At 46.7% G+C, this 14,512-nt stretch overlaps 1 protein-coding gene and 1 long non-coding RNA gene across 2 annotated transcripts in view; one reads left to right on the top strand and one right to left on the bottom strand.

Moving 5' to 3' along the window:
* Positions 1–14,512, top strand: part of LOC140906310 (uncharacterized) — an 82,140-nt gene that overhangs the window by 10,740 nt on the left and 56,888 nt on the right. Inside the window, exon 2 of the long non-coding RNA XR_012157060.1 lies at positions 5,432–5,759. This is a non-coding gene — a long non-coding RNA (uncharacterized lncRNA). The remainder of the gene's footprint in view (positions 1–5,431; positions 5,760–14,512) is intronic.
* On the bottom strand, positions 4,756–9,970 carry LOC140906307 (lymphocyte antigen 6E-like). Its single transcript, XM_073329977.1, has 3 exons — positions 9,873–9,970; positions 5,778–5,897; positions 4,756–4,964 (listed from the first exon to the last, which is right to left on the bottom strand). The coding sequence occupies exons 1-3, from the start codon at positions 9,922–9,924 to the stop codon at positions 4,756–4,758; spliced, it is 381 nt and encodes a 126-aa protein (XP_073186078.1). The 5' UTR covers positions 9,925–9,970.

The following is a 14,512-nucleotide window of genomic DNA, read 5'->3' as shown; positions in this document are numbered from 1 at the left end:
GGTATATTTGGGATCGCCTAAGACAAAGCCCTCGGGCCTCCACACTGACAACAAATTAAATTCTCCTTTTATTGCTCGCTATTCAGAGCAAGAAATCAAAAAAGAAGGTCAAATCGCCACCCACTGCCATTCTGCAGTCCATATGTTGCCCTGCAAAACCAGCCAACACTCTGATAATGGAGCATTTCACATTTCATTCAGTTAGCATCATCCATTGGCAGTTACAGAAATAGCAGGTGCCATTTCGGCAAAAGTGTCTTATTGCCTGACTCAGCTCAGGTGTTAAAACTTAAAATACCCATTAGACAGCTTTTGTCTCCTGCACACTGTGGGAGTTTAGAGATGACAACTTTGCTGTGTGTAAATGATTCTTAGCTGGATTTCGGGCAGTTAAATTGGTCTGGACTCATCTGGCAATTCCTGTATGTTTCTGTGATCTTAATATGATCTTCACTTTTCCAACACCAGAACGATGTAGATAAATTGGAAGGCATTCAGAAAAGAGGGACACAAATGATCGGAGGGAGTGGGATTGACCAAGGAAGAAGGATCGAAAAGACTAATGAGGCTAGTTAAAGAGACTAGGGGATCTATAAGCGGAAGGGGTGGGAATGATACCAGTCTACAAATATTTGGAAGATATGTTCATCTAGGAGTGTGGGATTAATTAGGGAGAAAAACGGGATTTAAATAGGGAAAATGGGAGGAGTTAGAGAAAGGGGGAAGCTATTTATGGATGTTTCATTGTAGACACAGTGAGTAGAAAGAAGTGCCCATCACTTGCTCTAGGTGCTCCTTGACACTAGAGCTGTTTAAAATGTATCAACTGAAACTTTATCAACTGGATTTTTGGATGTATCGCCTGTAGGCCACCTGGTCCCTCTCTCTAGCCCATTCTGGTCAGGTCACTTCTCAGGATCAGGCTGAGGAAGGCCCAGGAGATGGTGGGGATGGCAGCCATGATGGTGAATCTGGCTTCAATAGTCTCCATCTCCTCTTCCATATTCCCACCCCCCTCCCCACCAAAGTCTCTTTCTTTATGGACCCAGAAAGGGAGTGATAGGAGACAGAGACCACCCCCTCACTATTTTGTCCACCAATTAGGCCTCATATCTGACACAGCTCTTTTGGTTCATTAATTTCCATTTCCACTTTCTGTTCTGAACAAACGTAATTCCACATTTCTTGGATTAGATCAATGTGGCCTTTTTGGTTTAGGCTAATCCAGTTTCTCTGCCCAGTTTTCTTGCCAACATTTATTATTATTTTTAAGCCCTTTTCATTATCTCATAGGACTGAGTCATGAGTTTCCAGCGCTTGGGGTTGACAATGCTGCTCACATTGCTCTTGTTTTTGGGGAAGTCTTCTGGTCTGTGTTTTGGGAGTGGAAGGGGGGGGTTGTAATGGCTTCTTCTGCCCAATCCCCATGCTGCTGCTGCTGTTTGTGAACTCAGAGAGCCAGTAAGGGCAGCACCAAGAGTAGAACCCATGATGGGAAGCACTCGACCCCTTCTTCTGATCGTGGGCCACAGCTCCTCCTTCATTAAGGCCCAGAGACTTCTGTAGGCCCAACTCCTGTGCACTGCCTCCAAATACCCGATCTAGGCTTCCAGTAAGAAAACTTCTCATTCAAGAAATCAAGAGACCCCGATCTCCCGTCCGCTTGCTGCGTCCCCCCTCCCCCGTCCCGATCCACACAGGAGATTTTCTTCGTTGGGGTGAATTTGGCCACAAACTCCTCCCACACCCCCAGTTCGGACAGGATCTCACCTCAGGGGCGCACAAGCATTTGGGGAAACGTGAGGAAGTAACAGAGACCAGCAAAGGAAAAACAGCACTGTGCCCTGTTTACTTTTTTATGAAGCAAAAAGGCGGCCTGAACGATATGTGTGTGTATATATCCCCTGCAGTAGGAGAGCGTTCACCATCCACTGCTGTATAGAACTGGGGGCCGGTTACCTCTTACCCGGCCCTGTAATAGGAGCTGGGCCATGGCCCTGCAGCGCCTTGGGAGGTTTCCCCAGTGAGAGGCGAGTGAGCCAGCTCTCAGCAAGAAGCTAGGTAGGAGGCAGTTGTCAGGGAACCTGGCACTTGGTGGGGTGGGAGGTGGATAAGCACATTAGCTGGATGTTCCTGGTAAAGTCATCAGCAGTGAAAGCGTTAACAGTGTTGACATTTACACAGTGATTCCTACATTTCCGAGTCCACACCCTGAAGCTCACATCCTCCATGAGCAGGTTTTTTCAGGCTGTCTGCAGACTCAGGCAGACCTCCCTCCATCAATTCACATTCACTCAGTTCATGCTTTCAAGACCTTCTCCACCACAATGTAGCCTAGAATGTTAATTATTTTTAATGGAAGCTTAAAGCTCTGGAGCAAACTTCTGCTGCAAGGGAGGGGTCCTGTGGGTAATTCCATTGCCACTGAAAACACAGGGCAGCCTACAAGGTACACTCAAACACTCCGGACTATTTGTCCTTTGAGTGCAAGGACAGGCCCTTCTTCCTCCTTAAAATGAGCCTTTCTGTTTATTCAGCAACTTCCACTGGAGGCTCTGAACTCCCTTTATACACAGTGATGAACTAGGCGTCCCTGCCCCCTTGTGTGGTAGGGAAGTAGCAATATCCCCATTTTGCAGATGGGGAAACAGAGGCTCGGCGCGGTGCAGTGATTTGCCGGAGGTCACAGAGGGAGGTTGTGGCAGAGCCAGGAATAGCGCCTAGATCTGCAGACTCCCAGGCCTGTGCTTCAGTCACAAAGCCATCCGGCCTACTTCCACCTGTGACTCTTAGGACATGGCTTCGCTGCAAGCGAACGTGTGATTGCCGCTCAGCTCGGCAGACCTGCACTAGATTTACTCTAGCCAAGCTAAAAAATAGCAGTGAAGATGTGCTATCCCAGGCATCAGCACAAATTGTACTAGCCTGCCCAGAGCCTGTGGGTACGTACCTATGTGCTGCTGCGTCTTCTCTGCTGTTTTTAGTCCGGCTACCTAGAATCAAGCGGCAATCAGACCTCCCAATGCACTGGAGACAAACCTATGGAGTCTGAACTCCTTCAGGCCTCACCACTCTACTTCTTGGATGGCTCAGGAAGAGCCTGGGAGGCTGTGTTCCTTCTGACATCACTTTTGAACGGTCAGAAAAACCAGTTTTTAAAAATATAGCTATGCGATGCCACCTCAGCTGACACCCAGGGGCTCACCGATTCTGAGACAAGTTGCTGTTCAGCTAATTCAAAAAAGTTGCACTCTAACTAGGCTGGGCGGCACTGGATTTGTGTTTTTTATCATTTGGATGGATGATATCAACATTTATTTTTAAGCATTTCCCCCCCGATTTTTATCTATTTACATGTTCACAGTTGCAGGGAATTATGGGGGGAGGGTCAGGTAATGGGACGGGTTCAGAGAACAATTATTTAATGACAGGAGATGCTGAGATTCAAAAAAATTAGAGCTTTATAACCATTAGAACACAAATCGTCAACATCCCCTGTCAAAATATACAACCTAAATAGCCCGAATTCAAAAACTAAGTTCTCAAGCAGCATTTGTTTTGCTTTGCCTGTCTGTAAATGTCTATTATTATCAATGGAAATCATTTTTGTCGGTTTATGTATGGACAGTGCAATAGATGTTTACCCACATTGCTCAATAAAAATCGAATTCTTCCAAGCCGAAATGTCATGCACAGACTTAGACCACGGATCTTTTTGCTCCCAACCGGGCAGGGCTGTTTTCTCCAGCTATCCCAGAGTTAACACAACTGATGCTTCCATGGTAGAATAAAAAAACACTTTATTTTGTCCAGCATTTGTCCTACAAAATGTATCGAAATGGGCTTTCACAGGGTGAAGCAATACAAGACAGTAAATGCTTATATGGGAAAAATTACAGGAACAAGAAATGGGAACAAAGTGTAGGTGAATACAGCCAAGCATGCATTCATTCACTCATTCATTCATTGGGGCTAATATTAGAAAGGTAGTAAGGGGACAGACGTGGGAGTAAAGGTCTGTTCAGAGACACAGAGAGGCTGCTCTGGTGAGTGAGCTGCAGAGGAGAAGGCTCTCGAGCTGTCCGTGGTGTGAGTGTGAGGAGAGGCAGTAAAGAGACAGTGCTGGGGGAATGAGGAGGGAAATGACACAGGGCCTGTGACAGAGGATGGAACAAGTGTTAGTACTTTGCGCTATATGGTGCCTTTCCCCTGAGCCGGCACATCCATCCAGGCAGCACCATTCTGCTGAGCATCCCAAGTCATCAACACCAAGTGTGTGGGAGGTGACTCTGGCTCTGCTAAACAAAAGGTGGAGGCGGAGCTACTAGCTATAGATAGATAGATAAAATCTTCAGTGTGTATCTAGCCTCCATCAGCGTAACCTCTTTAATGCACTTATCCTCACAACCCCCTGGTGAGGGAGGGCAGTGCTCTTATCCCCAGGGTACAGCACTGCAGAAAATTAGACAGAAACTACTTGCTGAGGTAGGGTGACCAGATAGCAACTGTGAAAAAACAGGATAGGGGGTGGGGGGTAATAGGCGCCTATATAAGAAAAAGTCTCAAAAAACGAGACTGTCCATATAAAAACGGAACATCTGGTCACCCTATGCTGAGGGGATCTGAGGTGACACAGAAGAGACAGGGCAGTGTTAACTCGGATGGCAACTTTGCACAGAAGGCTTTTGGTATCTCTCTGAGGAAGCCCAAGTTGGTTCTTTGGGATGGCAAGTCCTCTTTTTTTTTCTGGCCCCATCACAGTCCTGTTCTGAGGACGTAGATGAGACTGGCCAGGATGCCTGTGGCCATCACTCTGTAGCTGGTTTTCACACTGCTGGCCCCGCTGATGTTGCACAAGGAATGCTCACAGCAGGAGGTAGAGATGGCGGCTACCCCGAGGTTCAGGTTTGTTTGGGGACACACCGTGGAGCATTTCTTGGTGATGCGATGCCCCTTTTTATCACCTGAAGGGGAAAGAAAACCAGAGAAGAGAATTGTTATCAAAGAGCCCCCCCAGAGTTCCAGCAGAGGAGAGAATGGTCTTAAAGTAGCTAAGCAACAAGCGCCAATGGAGAGGGCATGATTGGTAGTTTTGCCTCCAGCTTTTAACCCAACCAGTGTTTATCTGCTAGGAAGTGCCCGGCCTCGCGCTCATTGTTGCTCTTCCGTGCCCTGGGGACAGTCAGCACAGCAATCGCCCGTCTCTGGCTAGCAGTCACAGACCTGCCTGGGAACATCCTCTCCAGAGCCCTGACTATGGCTGCGGAACAGCCAAAAGAAAGGCCACCCCCAAGGCAGAGACTCCTTCCCGGGATTCAAACTGAGCCCACTGCATGCGGGGGGAGCAGGGGTTTGAGGCCTGTTGTGTGGATACCCGTGCAGGGCAGAGCTGGTCAGTAGAGCTGATCTGTCATGTGCTTCACCCCCATAGGTTTGACCTGTAGCTGAGACAAGGCACAGCACCTGTAGCAGACCAGGGAGCAAGGATTCGTTGGCAACGTCCCAGGTGGATTAAAGGGACACCAGCCCTCAAGGTTTTTGTGGATTTTTAGGTTCTTGGATCATTTACAGTTTCCTAAGGCCCAGGCCATGTGCTATGCTCATCACTCCTGAGTGATTATTCATCCTTTCAGAAGCAGGACGAAAGAATCCAGCTCGCTGGCATGGGGGTGAGACAGAGTGACCTGCATCCTAAATAAACTGATAACCTGTCACTCAGACACCGTGGTGAGCAGAGACTGAGGGAAAACCGCATTGAGGTAATTCCGGGTACTCACCAATCCCTCCAGTTGCGTATATTGTGAGACAGTATTTGTCAGTGTCTGCACACTTAGTCGCTGTAACACAATTCCAGTTGGAGGGCTCGTCGCTACATGTGTAGCACCACAAGGAGGCCGCTGAAAAAGGAGCACACAACCCAGCTTAGCCGCTTGCGGAAACGTCCTCTTCAGAGGAGAGGATCCAAAATGTTTCCATTTTTGGAAAAGGGAAAGAAAAAAGGTGGGGGAAGGAGGAGGGGGGGAGAGGGACCAAAATAGAGCAAACTTTTTCTATTTGAAATTAAATGCACGAGAAATTTTGGTTTTAATTTGTCTGGTCAGGGAATTCTAGGAACAATTTCAACCAGAAGGAAAATTTGCAAATATATGCCCCAATTACTTACCATGTTTCTACCCGCCCTGCCTTCTCCATCTACGTCCTTGACTCACACAAGCCAATGATCTAACTCTGCATCTCAGATGACCCTCTTTTCAGACCCATCTCTGCCTCCATCCCACAACAATCTCTCTTTCTCTGCCAGGAATGACTGACCTCCCAAGTGCAGCTCCCAAGTCTGTAGAAAGCAGAGCTCAGTGAGGCCCTTATTTCCCAGCTCCTTGCCGATTATTAATTGTCTTTCCTTGGGGAAAGCTAATTAGCTTTCTCCTCCTGTGAGAGCATCACGGTTAGCATTATATAGGGCAGTGCATCTGCAAAGCATTGTAGGGACATGAATGACTCTTAATATAGCCCAGAAAATTAGATGTGTGATTAGAGAGTCAAACTGAAGGGAGTTCCTTGGGAGAGGTGTCGCTAGAGCAGGGGTGGGCAAACTATGGCCCGTGGGCCAGATCCAGCTCGTCAGGGCTTTGGATCGAGCCCCCGGGCCCACCACCCCCTGCGTGCCATGGGCCCTGCGCCGCTCCCTGCGGGCCCTGGGGGAGGAGGGGAATCATAGAATCATAGAATCATAGAATATCAGGGTTGGAAGGGACCCCAGAAGGTCATCTAGTCCAACCCCCTGCTCAAAGCAGGACCAATTCCCAGCAGAGGCAGAGGTCTCTGCACGCTGCCCTCACCATGGCCAATGGGAACTTTGGGGGAGGTACCCAACCCCTTGCCTTGAGCCCCTTCCTGCACACTGTACCCCCTCCCACACCCCGCACTCCCTCCCGCACCCCAAACCCCTGCCCCAACCCTACGTTCATGACCCTGCATGCAATTTCCCCACCCAGATGTGGCCCTCGGGCCAAAAAGTTTGCCCGCCCCTATGCTAGAGGATAAAAGGAATATTCCTGGTGCTGTCTGGAACAAGGCAGTCTTGCAACAATCCCATTAAAAGGATTAAGGGAGACTTACTGTGAGGTCAAAGGGCATTTGCAGTGTGTGTGGCCAAGCAAGGGTAACAACCAGGGCTTAAAATTCTCATAGAGCAGCGGTTCTCAAACTTTAGCAACCCAAAGACTCCCATTTTGATTTAAAAAATTTTGGGGACCCCCAAACTCCCCGCTCAACCCCAGACCCTGCCCCCACTCTACCCTTTCCCCCAAGGCCCCAACCTGCCCCATCTCTTCCCATCCCCACTCCGCCCCTGTCCCTCCTCTTCCCCGCCTCTTTCCACCCCCTCCCCTAAGCGCGTCCCCAACCCGCTCCTCCCCCTCCCTCCCAGTGCCTCCTGCATGCTGCTGAACAGCTGTTGCCCAGCATGCAGGAGGCACTGGGAGGGAGGGGGAGGAGTTGATCAGTGGGGCCAACGGGGCCCCTGGAGTAACCTTGTGGACCCCCAGGGGTCCGTGGACCCCAGTTTGAGAAATGCTGCCATAGAGTATTTTCCGGAGCCCATCATGCCCCCACCCCATACCCCACAAAGCACGCTGGGGCTCGGGGCTTCTGCTCTGTGGGGAGTGCTGGAGCTTGGGGCTCCGGGCTTCAGCCACAGGGCCCCGTCGATCCCCTGAAACTGTCTCACGGACCACCAGAGGGCTGCAGACCTCTGGTTGAGAATCGCAACAGCCTCAGGCTGGAGTCAATATTTGAAAATATTTACTGGATCTCTGCTCCGGACAGCTCTGGCTGAATTTAAGCCCTGGTAACAACACATTCAACTCACAGCCTGGCCAGGAATCTGCTGAAATAGACACTGGGGCTTGGTTAAGAGCAACCTGTTTGCTGGCAAGTGAATTCCTACTTGAGAGACACCACCTGGCTGCCTCCCACTGAGGTTCCCAAGAGACTGGAACCGCTCCTGATGTCTGGGCCAGAACCTCAGCTAACTGAGAGCAACTTGAGGGACTGTTTGTCTTAGCCTGTTCTGCTTTCTCATCTCATCAGGTGAAGGGCTGGGGGCAAGAATGGTAAGACGTTTTCTAAACATTTGCTACCATGTGCGAGTAGAGGCATTTGTAGTGACACATCTGTGTGACCCATAGAGGATCATCTACTATACCTGAGACAATACACATGATGTGCTTAGTAAGTTAGTGTAAGGGGCATCATTAACCTGAACCTTAGCGGCTTGTCTACATGAGAAAGCTGCACCAGTTTAACTTAAATTGGTTTTAAATTGAGTCATAGAATCATAGAATATCAGGGTTGGAAGGGACCTCTGGAGGTCTTCTAGTCCAACCCCCTGCTCAGGGCTTTGCAACTGAATTATTTAAGCCAGTTGCAAACCCCTGAGTGGATGCTTTTATTTTGGTTTAAGAGGGGCTTATTTCAGGGTAGTTTAAACCTGTTCCTAATCAACCTAAGCTGCATTGAAATATAAGTCTTTCTTATACCAAAATGAAGGCAGCCATATAGGGGTTTCCAGCAGTTTAAATAAATTGGTTGAAATTCACACCTTTAATTAAACCAATGCAGCTTTCTCTGAAGACGAACCCAGAGTCCATTTTTAAAGGGAGTTAAAATTCATTTCTGGTCCTATCCCTGTACCTGAATCCAGTCTATCAAAATCTGTGGGTTTATAATGACATTTTGCTACCTTTTAACATGTTTTCTCTCCTCGTAGATGTGAAAGACTCACAATAGAACAGGGCAAACTGGCTGACCCCAGTAGTGAAAGAGTGAATCTGGCACTACATAAAGCGCTGTCAAAGGTGCAAAGTAAACAAACTGAAAAACACAGGGACAGTTTTTTTTCTGTCTAATCGCAGCTACAGTAACCCCAGGGGTCACCGATAACAGCTGTAGAAACAGGTCAGACCATTTTCGTTGATGATGTCCCTTTAAATTGCAACACTCTTGGGTTAGCAGCCGCCAGAGCATCTTCTTCACAGGTTGCTCCAGATGGGCTATAACATATAAACATGTTGCAGAGGCCCCTTTTCCCCCTATCCAGGCATTGAGCAGACTCAGCCCAGCCTTGGTTCCCATTCTGCAAATACACTACGTTGAGGACTCGTGGCACCTTAGAGACTAACAAATTTATTTGAGCATAAGCTTTCGTGGGCTAAAACCCACTTCATCGGAGGCATGCAGTGGAAAATACAGTGGGAAGATAGATATACACAGAGAACACGAAAAAGTGGGTGTTGCCATACACACTAGAATGAGAGTGATCAATTACGGTGAGCGATTATCAGCAGGAGAACTACATGGAGAACTACTTGGAGTAACCTTAGGGTGTAAATAGTCCTGATGATTGCAATGGGTTGACTCACACGCATACAGCGTCTCACATGTGCACGTGTTTGCAGGGTCAGGGCTTTAGCTTTTAAAAGCAGATGAGATCAGAACAGGTGGTGCAGAACAACAGTCCCCTTGAAAGCATCCAACCTTTAGCCAGGCAGCAAGAAGTTATAGCTGATTGTGTAAATTACTCATTTTCAACTGCTTAATCATTGCATGCATTTATTTTTTGGTTTATTAAATTTGATAAGTTACTGTGTAATGGCTCAGTCCTGCAAGCGGGGGGACGGGGGGGGGGGGGTGGACAGAACGCCTTGGGATATAGGAGGGATCCAACCCAAGAGATAAGGCCGTGTCAGTGCATTAACTGTAGAATCTTTACCACCGATACTGTAAAATCTCCCTGTGTCCCTGCCATGTCTAAACTGGGTTCTCTCTCATCTGCATATTCTTTCTCTAGCATAGAAGAATTATTAGCTCACCTCGCTCCACGCACAGGACTGCAGCCAGCAGGGTGAAAAGAAAAGCCTTCATCTTCACTACAGTCTTCGCACAAGGGCAGCCACACCACCAGCACCAGGGCAGGTTTTATAGCTCGGTGGTGTTTGTTTTAGGTTACTATGGCAATGGTAATTTTAGGGTTTGGGGTGTCACATGGAGCACAACACAAGGCTGATGAGTGTGGGTGTGTGGGAAGGAGTCTGGTCATGTTAAGAATACAGCTGGAATTTCCCCTCCCTGATTTTCCTGTTTTACAAAGGAGCATGTGACTTGCCAGACTGACTCTGCCCAGTGGTGTAGCCAACATCCTCCTGGGTCCAACAGTGGTCACTTCTCACTGCTTCAGAGGAAGGGGCAAATAAACCTATAGCAGACAAAAATAACCTCCCCCTAAGGGAAGTTTCTGCCTGATCCCTTCAGTTAGTGTTTGGCTTATGTCCTACAACATGAAAGGTTTGGATCTCAGACTAGGGAAGGCTCATGAGAATTTGTTTTTAATTAGGCGGGGAGTTTAGGGTTTCATTCTTTTGTTACATTTTCTTCAAACCATTCTTGTGTCAGCATGCTCACAGCCATTGAGGGAAATGCAAGGAGTGAAGGAATTAAGTAGAAAATATAGATTTTTTTTTAAAGAAATGTGGACAATTTGAAAGCATGCGTTTTCCCATTGGGTATCTGACAATCTGTTTTTTGCATTTTCTGACTTTTCAGTGACTTTTGTTTTTAATGAAAAACCTTGCTTTCACAATCAGACATTTCCAAACACTACGTGTTTCTCTTTCAACTTTTGAAGACTAAATTGTGTTGATTAAAGAAAGAAAAATCCTGCCATGTGACCGAACTGACCAATCAAAACTGAGTGCCAACAATTTGAAATCAAAAGAAAACACTTCTGGAGAACAGTGAATGGATACACTTTTGTTTGCAAAAAGAAAAGGAGTACTTGTGGCACCTTAGAGACTAACCAATTTATTAGAGCATAAGCTTTCGTGAGCTACAGCTCACTTCCTCAGATGCATATCGTGGAAACTGCAGCAGACTTTATATATACACAGAGAATATGAAACAATACCTCCTCCCACCCCACTGTCCTGCTGGTAATAGCTTATCTAAAGTGATCATCAGGTGGGCCATTTCCAGCACAAATCCAGGTTTTCTCACCCTCCACCCCCCCACACACAAATTCACTCTCCTGACTTCAAATCCAGACTCCAGCGAGAAACTGCTGAATTGGAATTCATTTGCAAATTGGATACTATTAATTTAGGCTTAAATAGAGACTGGGAGTGGCTAAGTCATTATGCAAGGTAGCCTGTTTCCTCTTGTTTTTTCCTACCCCCCCCCCCCCCCAGATGTTCTGGTTTAACTTGGATTTTAACTTGAAGAGTGGTCAGTTTGGATGAGCTATTACCAGCAGGAGAGTGAGTTTGTGTGTGTATGGGGGTGGGGGGGGATGTGAGAAAACCTGGATTTGTGCAGGAAATAGCCCAACTTGATTGTCATGCACATTGTGTAAAGAGTTGTCACTTTGGATGAGCTATCACCAGCAGGAGAGTGAATTTGTGTGGGGGGGTGGAGGGTGAGAAAACCTGGATTTGTGCTGGAAATGGCCCACCTGATGATCACTTTAGATAAGCTATTACCAGCAGGACAGTGGGGTGGGAGGAGGTATTGTTTCATATTCTCTGTGTATATATAAAGTCTGCTGCAGTTTCCACGATATGCATCTGAGGAAGTGAGCTGTAGCTCACGAAAGCTTATGCTCTAATAAATTGGTTAGTCTCTAAGGTGCCACAAGTACTCCTTTTCTTTTTGCGAATACAGACTAACATGGCTGTTACTCTGAAACTTTTGTTTGCAAATTTCAAAAAAATGAAATGTGTTTGCAGAAAAAAGGACCAAATTTAGACAAAACACATTTTTATTGGCAAAATATTCGCCAGCTCTGAGTATGCCAGACGGTACATAGAAGTTCTTCACTGACCTTCTATGTCTTAGGTATTCTTTTGTATAACTCTATCATATCAGCCCTTCTCAATGAACTGCAAGGCCCAAGGGCCAGATCCTCAATAGGTGTAAATTGTCATAATTTCAGTAAAGTCAGTGGAGCTACGCCAGTTTACGCCAGCTGAGGAGCAGCTACTCAGTCATCACAAGCCTCTAATAATTTTCTTGGCCTGTCCCTTCACCCTTCTGTTTCTGCTCTATCTTTCTGAGATGGAATCATGATATCAGCAGTAGTTTCTCCAGATGCCAATGCACATACAGCCCAAAAATGCTCTGGCAAATTTTCATGCCCTATTCTTTTGCAAATGACCATCTAACTTGCTGTTCTCCGTCATCGCCTATTTCTCTCTCCCACTGAATATCCATGTTTCTGATGATTTTCCACATAAAGCCATTAGCTCACTTGGAAAATATGCTTGTCACCTAAAGGCGATTAAAGAGATAAGGTGGGTGAGGTAATATCTTTCATGGGACCAACTTCTTTTTCTGGGTAAATTCTGGTATGGAGTCGTTTCTGAGTTCTTTATAGTCGGTGGTGTTGGAGGGTTGTCGGTTGGCCTCATTAACGTAGTCATCACAACTGAGGATTACAGTGGCGGCCCCTTTGTCTGCTGATTTGATGGCTATCTGGTCCTTAGATTTCCGGGACTGTACAGCTGTCCTCTCGGCAGTGGAGAGATTGTGGTGGATGTGATGTTTGTTAAGGGTTTCACAGTCAACTTTTTCCCTGAAGCAATCAATGTAATGACCAAGAAGGGCATGGTTTTGCATGCTCTGTGGTGTCCAGTCAGATGTCATTCAAAGGTAATGTCATTTTTCCAGCACCCACTCTTCTTAGGCACATAAATCTTGCTAATTTGGAGCCCCGTGTGACTCAAGCTTGGGCGTCTCTGCTTTCTCATTGGGTCGAGTGATGAAACTTGAAGCAAACAGAGGCAAGAATTAAATAACCAAACCTCACAAGGGTGTGTCAGTCTGAAAACCTTCCAGGCCTTCAGCGTGATATCAAGTGCGAGGCAGAAGGCAGCAAGTTGACATGGCATGCCATGTCCTGTCTTGTCTTGCTGGGATTACAAAACAGCACCATGTCGATAATATTGGAGGTGTGGGTAGAATCAGAAGAAAGGTGTTCTTTACTGGGTGTCTTACTGCTGATCAGAACATATCATATCAGTGCTGTTCAACATCCTCATAAATGATCTGGAAAAAGGGGTAAACAGTGAGGTGGCAAAATTTGCAGATGATACAAAACCACTCAAGATAGTTAAGTCTCAGGCAGACTGCGAAGAGCTACAAAAGGATCTCTCAAAACTGGGTGACTGGGCAACAAAATGGCAGCTGAAATTCAATGTTGATAATTGCAAAGTAATGCACATTGGAAAATATAATCCCAACCATACATATTAAATGATGGGGTCTAAATTAGCTGCTACCACTCAAGAAAGAGATCTTGGAGTCACTGTGGATAGTTCTCTGAAAACATCTACTCAATGTGCAGTCAAAATAGCAGTCAAAAAGGTGAACAGAATGTTGGGCATCATTAAGAAGGGGATAGATAATCAGACAGAAAATATCATAATGCCTCTATATAAATCCATGGTACGCCCGCACCTTGAATACTGCATGCAGATGTGGTCGCCCCGTCTCAAACAAGATATATTGGAATTGGAAAAGGTTCAGAAAAGGGCAACAAAAATTATTAGGGATATGGAATGGCTGCCGTGTGAGGAGAGAGAAATAGAATTGGGACTTTTCAGTTTGGAAAAGAGACGACTAAGGGATATATGATTGAGGTCTATAAAATCATGATTGGTATGGAGAAAGTAAATATGGAAGTGTTATGTACTCCTTCTCAAAACACAAAAACTAGGGGTCACCAGATGAAATTAATAGGCAGCAGGTTTAAAACAAACAAAAGGAAGTATTTCTTCACACAATGCACAGTCAACCTGTGGAACTCCTTGCCAGAGGATGTTGTGAAGGCCAAGACTATAACAGGCTTAAAAAACAAACTGAATAAGTTCATGGAGGATAGGTCCATCAATGGCTATTAGCCAGGATGGGCAGGGACGGTGTCCCTAGCCTCTGTTTGCCAGAAGCTGGGATTGGGCAACAGAGGATGGATCACTTGATGATTCCCTGTTCTGTTCATTCCCTCTGGGGCACCTGACATTGGCCACTGTTGGAAGACAGGACACTGGGCTAGATGGACCTTTGGTTTGACCCAGTATGGCTGTTCTTATTTTCATATGATTACTCCAAGAAAAATAGTTCCTGATTGAAAGTGGTTTAAATTAAACATGCGCTGAAAAATTATAATCCTACTTTTGGTTGGTGAGTGTGAACCTGTGGGACTGGGCGGTGAGGCTGTTTGTGCTCCCCAGACCTGCATCTGTCTCAAGGGAGAAGCATCTATCATGTTCCAAAGTATGGTGCTTGTGGTTGGCTGTGGCCCAGCGCTGGGCTCTGGGCGGGTTTTCCAGCCTTTCATGCCCATCCAAGCCGCCCTTGGCTCCCTGAGTAGCTGCTTCGCCTCTGGCTTGGTCAGGTGTTTCATGGGCAAGAATTCAAACATGATCAGATTTGCTGCTGAAGCCCAGACTGGCATGGGGAG

Source organism: Lepidochelys kempii, chromosome 2 (assembly GCF_965140265.1).
Source record: "Lepidochelys kempii isolate rLepKem1 chromosome 2, rLepKem1.hap2, whole genome shotgun sequence".
Lineage (NCBI taxonomy): Eukaryota > Metazoa > Chordata > Testudines > Cheloniidae > Lepidochelys > Lepidochelys kempii.
Note: the sequence above shows the minus strand (reverse complement) of the source record. Positions and strands in the feature narration are given on the sequence as shown.